Source organism: Pyxicephalus adspersus, chromosome 5, assembly GCF_032062135.1.
Source record: "Pyxicephalus adspersus chromosome 5, UCB_Pads_2.0, whole genome shotgun sequence".
NCBI lineage: Eukaryota > Metazoa > Chordata > Amphibia > Anura > Pyxicephalidae > Pyxicephalus > Pyxicephalus adspersus.
In genome coordinates, this window is record NC_092862.1 from 122,982,936 (window position 1) to 122,990,663 (window position 7,728).

General features: G+C 36.7%; 1 protein-coding gene across 1 annotated transcript in view; it reads right to left on the reverse strand.

The window, feature by feature from the left end:
* PTPRN2 (protein tyrosine phosphatase receptor type N2) overlaps positions 1-7,728 on the reverse strand; it is a gene marked incomplete in the record, with an annotated part of 519,721 nt that overhangs the window by 344,475 nt on the left and 167,518 nt on the right. The window contains 2 exon segments of the mRNA XM_072412607.1: positions 3,946-4,331; positions 5,798-5,838. Coding sequence (XP_072268708.1) covers positions 3,946-4,331; positions 5,798-5,838 — 427 coding nt within the window.

Below are 7,728 nucleotides of genomic sequence, written 5' to 3' on the forward strand. Positions count from 1 at the left end.
TTCATTTTGAACGATAAAAATTGGAAGTGTGTACGCAGCTTAAGTTGAGTTAAATAAGCAATACAAATTTGACACACATTTTAATTCTTCCCACTGTATCCATAATATTTTGGCTGGATAAACACTTCAATTTGGGATCACAGTTAAACTTTATCATGTTGACTTTTTTCTTGTAGGAACATGGTGTCACCAGCACTAGAAATGATGGGAAATCCTCCCAATGAGAACACAGGCAAGAAATAAAACATGGCAGATGCTCTAAGTTTACCCCACTGTACTACAAATGTGTTGTAAAGTTTTGGGTAGTCAGAGGGTATTACCCAATCCAATCCATCAAAACTTTTAAACAAATTTGTTACCATTGAGTTGGAGATGATTCTCCATATTAAACTGCACCAGTATGGAAAAAAACAAGAATAATTTTACTGGTGACCAGTTGTATTTTACTTTTCTGTGTCGCAATTGTTATATCTGTATTCCTTATGGAAATCTGGAGTATTTAGAGAGCAGAGTGCAAGAATCAATTTGACTCCCTCAATGGTGGAATCAAGAGCCATATATTCTAAGGGTTCAGAAAGCACAAAAATAACTCAAAGTGGCAAATCACCCCGCTGCAAGCCACACTTAGTCCCCTGATTATTTTACAGGCTGAAGATGAAGAGTTGTTCAATTATTTTAGGTAAGATGCTGAGAAACCGTGCTAAAATTACCTTGCGAAATTGCCGTACCCCTTCCCGGTGTTGTGAGGTCAATTTAAACATTACAGCTTGAGATACATCCCTGATAGAAATTCTTACCTCTGACTGAATGGAAAAGTGGCTTGTTTCATTTAACCCGAGGAGGTTTGGCAGAGAAAACCAGGCATTTCAACATCATAGACTATAATAATGGATTTCAATCCTGCGTCTCATGGGTGTGATCAGTCCGTCTAGTGAATAATAAACTTTGAACACAGCTCTATATAGGCTTGCTGGAAAGTCACTTTTACAAGAAAAGTAGGAGATTTATTATAATTCTAAAGGGCACCTGTACTTTAGTAAGGATTTTATTATTGCAAAATACTAAGTTAGAGTTTGTGGTCCTGGTTCCTCCACATAAAAAAAGTTTAGTGTATCTTAAAAAAAATCTTGACTTGTTTGCTGCCACATTCTTTACCTAATAAAGTGGAATTACATTTTGCATAACATTTGTGAAAAAACACAATTATTATTATTATTTCATTGTATTACTAATACAATTATTATTATTATTATTATTATTAATATTAATAATAATAATAATATTATTATTATTATTATTATTAATATTAATAAACAGTATTTATATAGCGTCAACATATTACGCAGCACTGTACATTAAATAGGAGTTGCAAATGGCAGACAGATACAGACAGTGACACAGGAGGAGGAGAGGACCCTGCCGAGAAGAGCTTACAATCTAAAAGGTGGGGGAAGCAGCAAATCTCCCTATTTCACAGTTGATCTAGTTTTGGAGAAAGCCACATAGGTCCCAACTGTCTATCATGTGGATGGACTACTCCTCTTTAGAAGACAGGTCCTTCTATCCCTCTATCCCCCCTCAGCTGTCTCTTTTTGTAGCCTGATTGACCTCTATCATAAATGCTTTTTTTTATCTCATAGTTTACCTATATGTTCATTGTAACAATTTTTTATTTCAATAAACATTTACCTCTAAATGATTGTATTTGTAATTTTGAAATGACAATATAAAGGGAAGTTTGTTGTAAAAAAAATGCACCTGTGGATTTAACTAATGATTTTATACATATTAATTCTTTATGCTATGGCCACTGGGGGTGTGACAGGGACGTGGCTTTTGTATATATATATTCTGTAATAAAAGGTTTACTTCATGTCAGAATTTTGGGAAGTATGGCAACCATTATACACAATTAGTTACCATCCGGTTAGGAGAGTGTACATGTGAAAATTATGTTGCTTATAATCAGTGGAGCTATCAATCTACTAACTCTTTTGTTGATTATTAAAAAAAAGATTATCTTCCCCTCTCCATACATCAATTTAAAATCTCCTGACAGCAGGGATAACTGAATGCAGACCATTTTCTGCTACCAGACTCCAGGAAAATGTGAAAACATTTCCCATTAGTATTTATAAGTACCTATTGTTGATCAACATTTTGTTCTTACAAGGTATAGTCATGTGGCTATATATTTATGTACAGGTGTAAAGCAGAATATGTACAAAAAGTTATAATGGCCTATTGATACTGTTCCAATCTCGAAATATTGAATACACTAAGGTTGAATTCACATGTTGCAGCATTGTAATACACATTACTGAAATACACAGTAACACCTTGTGATGCTGTCTATTGTCATTTATTCTGAATGGCACTCCATCATATAAAGTAGACATTAAGATACTTGTGCATTAGAAAACCACAACATTTAAGAGGTGCCTTAACATAATAGGCAGTTCTCCAAGACTGGAGAAGGTAGAGTATCATTGATGAACCAGGGTGATCCAGCAAATCTGTAATACATTTGTTAAAATCATTTGTTATAATTTATAAAATGTTTTCAGATATTGACAGAATCCATTCCCGATTTGCTCAATTGCCCAGGTTCTCCCATAATAGTCTGTCTCTAGTCTTGGAGGCCTTTAATAAGTTAGGCCCAATATGTCCTAATAAACATCCACATTAAGGTGTGTTATTGTAAATGGGACCTAAAACCTTTATATTAAATTGAAGGGAGCTTCATTCCAAACCTACCTCCTTTATAGCTTATCGTTTATTCTGTACCTAATGGTGCATTGTAAATATAGTATAATTGCATGCAAAAATCCCATAGAAATGTAAAACCTAGTTCTGTGTCAAAGAGTTCACCTTGTTATGTAAGAACATCAAAAGCATATCTTGCCAGTGGAGAGCAGGTCCAGTTAGAATTTCCTAAACAAGAGTGTAACTAGCAGAAAATTCTTAATCATGGAAATGCTGTGTGTAAAGTTTCTAAAATATATTTTTACTAACATGTCAGCCTGTGTTTGTTCTTGTATTTAGTCACTAAAACACACTCTAATGACAGCTAGCAGCTACCACGATTCCCAGCACAAATCAGCTGTCAATGTAAGACATTTTCAGTGATGAAATATAAAAGTATAAAGGAAGACAGGTAAAAAGGTTACACAAGAATTTTTTGACAGTGCAATTTAATGGCTAGGATTGCCTTTGCAGTTCAAATTAATTACTAAGGGATTACTGACTGGTTATTAAGCCCAAGGGCTGTTAAGATATGATTATTCTACTAGGTAATGATAGTAATACAATGAATAAAAGTAGCAAATAATAAAAATAATAGGTCTAAAATCACTCTTTGAGCAGTCTTTAAAAAGATTCTGTCATCTGTAAATCACTTGGATGTTAGAAAATGTGAAAGCATTTTCTCTGCATTTTGTTGCATTATTTAGGTGAAATCATTTGCATGAAATAAATCCCCCAATGTTACTATACCTGGATATAATTCTATGCTGTTTCTGAATGCCAGGCCCAGAAACTGCCGGGCCACACAGAGGCAGAGTTTTCTGCCAGACCCACCTAACACCTTCTCCCATGTACATCCATGTATGAGTTTCTCTATGGAACAGAACTACATCTGGTGGGCAACAGTATCAAACTACATAGATGGTCAAGTATTTATACACAGTGGTGATAGTACCAGGGGTAGTAAAGCAGGTCTCTCACTTCCAAAAGGCTCTGTTGGGACCCTATTCTGATTTAATGGTTTGAAATTGAAATTGCCAGTAACAATTGCCCCTTGCTGTCAACAAGAAGTGCCCCAAGTTGCAGTTCCAGTAGGCAGCAGAGCATGCAAATTAAGATTTGGTTTGACTCCACAGGTTTACCTGTAATGCATCAGACACATGTAACATTATTTTAAAAAGTTCTAAATGGATCACTCACGTCTTCTGTGTCACAATGTATCCGTATTTGTCATTGCTGGACGACTTCACTTGGAGCTGAATTTCTTGTCTCAATTTTTTGGGCTCTTCTTGAAAGGACCGGTCATCTTGCGAAAAACTTTCCTGCACCAAGTGCTGATATTCGATCTCCTCCTTTGAATCTGAGTCTGACTCTGCTGATTTCTTCTGAGCTGTCAACTCCTTAGTATATGTCTCACTTTTTACATTCTCAATGCCTGCCTTCTTTCCATCATCATCATCGTCATCATCTAAGTTGTAATGGAAGTCTCCAAAGCTTTTTACTCCTTTGTCAAAAGGTTCTTTTAGAAATTCTTGTGGCACAGTAAAGTCCTGCAAGTTTTCATTCTTTTGGGATGTTTCCCTATCCTGTTACAAAAACAATAGATTATTTGTAGAAAACCATACATGTAAAGTTAAATTTGCAATCAAAAACAGCCTCTTTGTAATGTTATTTAGGTAGAGAAGAATAAGATGCTCAGTCAGATTTTGGTAGAGTATATTCCTTTTGGGGAAATTTACCATCACTTCCTATCATGTCATTGGTACAGGGAGTGAGAGGAAGTCTCACCAACAGGTAAAGAAGTTTTACCTGTTCACAAACTAGAAAAATAAAACCCCAAACTCCAAATGGTATTGGAGTTTCATATCAAGTGAAGCAATCCAACTTTCCAGATTAGGAACAATTGAACTGGTAATGTGCAGCTGATAAACAAAAAAATATATTATTCCATCAACTTTGGAATTGGGAAGCTCTATATATTCTGAGGATTTAAATTTCTGTTTGGGATTCCACTGAGGATTTTTTTTTTACTTCTTGCCCCCAGAGGCAAACCTTGTATACATAAAAATGTGCATGTGAATATCAAGTGTTGTTACCATTCCTCTACAAAAATGGTGGGAGGTATGATGTCTATGACCCTCTTGGAGCGCTTTCCATCAATTCCTGTACTGCTCAGGAATTAGTAAAATTGAGAAGTTTTATACATTACAGTCAACATTAAAGGTGACATTTACGGATTCTTGTGGTTTGTAAAACGACCAATCTGGACCGGTTTCCAAATAAAAAAAAGGCTTCAAATTTTTGTATACTATGTATATTGCATGTTTTACACAATATTTTATTTATCTATTCCTAAATAAATAATAATACCAATAAAAATAACAAAAATGCACCGCAATATAAACATCTTCTTAATGTCAAAACATAGTGGATTTTTTTGTTTAAAGCAAACTTAACCTAAGCAGCTTAATAAGCAAACGTATGTCTTTCTGCAACTGATGATGAAATTGGCAACATTACTTTTTTCAGGCCTTAATACATATTTGTGGCTGGAGACATGTCTTCTGTGACAGTACAGTGCACAGTACAAAGGTCCAGTCACTAGTACTGGTAGTGGGATCCCCAGAATTAGTCCCTATCCCCATTATTGATTTATTTTGCCTTTTTCCATATTGTGGTTTTCATCTGAAGGCAGCCATCTTCGTAGGGCTAAGGTTTTATTTTTTGATATAGGACCCTCTAGTAAGAATGATAGTAAGGAGAATAGAAAGGTATCACCAAATTGTTTCCAATTCTGCTGAGACTAGCAGCAGTGGCTTAGTTAATCTCACATTGCTGATTTGCAGAATACACCTTAGAGTCCAGAAGTGCCTAGGCACACTCACACATCAGGAGGTGTTCAGATATTTTCAGGAGGATTTACAGGCAAAGGGTGCATTTTTAGGGCCCTGCTAAGGCTAAATGTACAAGTGTTCCTATAACAAAGTACACAGTGGATATTCTACAGCCAAATTTATTTTAATGTAAAAGAAACACATATAATAAAAAATACCTTCATTTCAGACTGTGATGGCTTTGTGCTTGTTCCTTGACCTAAAATTGAAAAATATGAGTAAATACTGATGTTTAGTTAGCCAACACCAAATCAATGATACAATCACCAATGGTTTAGCCTACTATTACTAAAATAATATTTGATTAAATGCTAAAGGTTACTGCAAACCATTACCACTGTAGTTTTATTTACAACTATTATGTTGCAATAAAGTATAACTTTGTGTTATTGCTATACATTAAACACAATATGGTGCATTGCAGTACCACTTATTCTGAAAGGCACCCCAATGGTCAGAGTTAAACATTTAGGATCATGGGACACAATTACAGTAGCAATATATTGTAAATATTTCTGTTGTACAGCTAACATCAATAATTTATGCTTATTCAAAGAAGCTGTTTATCTTCTAGAGCAGGGGTCCCCAACTCCCGGTGGGCCAGGGCTGACAAACAGGCGGCCCATGAGAGCACAGAGACCAGCGGTGGTCCATTGCTTCCCGAGTTGCACCCTTCACAGGGCCAGGAGAAGGACCCCGCATGGGGGGGCGCACCAGCCAGGGCCGCAGACCATGTCTCCTGTACGAATCGCAGGCTCAGGGCGGTGGGTTGTGTCTCTGGATACAACCCACCCACTCTCCCATCGTAGGCTCAGGCCTCAGAGTGGGCAGGTTCTGGCATTATCACATCACTCAGGGAAGTTTCTTCCCCTTTGATAACACAGTAGTCCGCAAACTCCAAAAGGGGACCACTGCTGTAGAGCAACATACTAGTAAGTTTACAATCACAATCTAACTGGACAAGATTAAAGCAGAGCTAACATTCTACTTTAAACATTTGTCATCTGGCAGGACTTTCTTGCAGAAAGAGACAGGTAATGTCCCCTTTGAAATCAGCATTCCTACCTGCATAATCACTTGCTTCAGGTGTCAATATCAGAGTTGGCTGCTGGGATCCCCAGCACATCCCGGTTTCCCCTGCAGCTGTCAGGGCTAAGTTAACTCCTGCACAGCTGCATGGGAGATACATCATTGCGGTCTGGCCAATTAAGATGACCAAAGACCGCAACAAGAAATAGAAGAAGATGGCAGTGCCCATGACAAATATACAGGGTTTAGTTCCACTTTAATACGAAAAATTCCGTACATTCTTTACATTCTGTAACAGTGGCAGAATGTTAGGAAAGAATGATGTTCAGGTATGTAAGTCGCTCAGAAATCAATAAATTGATTTTTTAGGAATATATTATGTAAATTCACCTCATTCCTAAAATAAAATATAAAACATAACACAATATTTCTGCAAATTTACTGTTCAACAATTGTTCGAGAATCATCTTCTGCAATTCCCAACAGGAGACTATTTACTGCAGGTCACAAAAATCAAGTGATAAACTACACAAAATGTTATTTATGTCCAATTTCCTGTACAGAGGGTTGTATTAACTTACTTACTGCTAAACTGAATAATATTTGTACTGCCATGCTCAAAAGTTTTATAGCTAGGGGTCACTACATCTGAAGTGCATTGGGTGCCATTCAGAATTAATTGTATTGCAATAGAATAGAGTTGTTTGATTCTTTCTAAAAACAGGGTCACTTGCTAATGAAGCCCGGGCTGTAAAATGAAATCTCTTTGCTGCTCCCCTGCCACTGCAGGTTTTCAACACTTTTGGGGGTGTCCAAATTCCTCTTTCCCCAAAGTACACTTGTTCTTCCCCCTGCAGGCTCTAGGATGCTGTAAAGTCAAATAAACCGATACGAGAAAATAAGAAGTAGAGTAGAAGGAGCAGGTTTTCACACATCAGGCAGTCTGAAATACCTGCATGGTCGAGAAGCAGCAAAGCTGTGGTGTTTAAAAACAAAAACACAATACCTTACCTTCATTTACAGGCACGTCTCTGGTTATAGCTACTTTAAACTGGGCTTG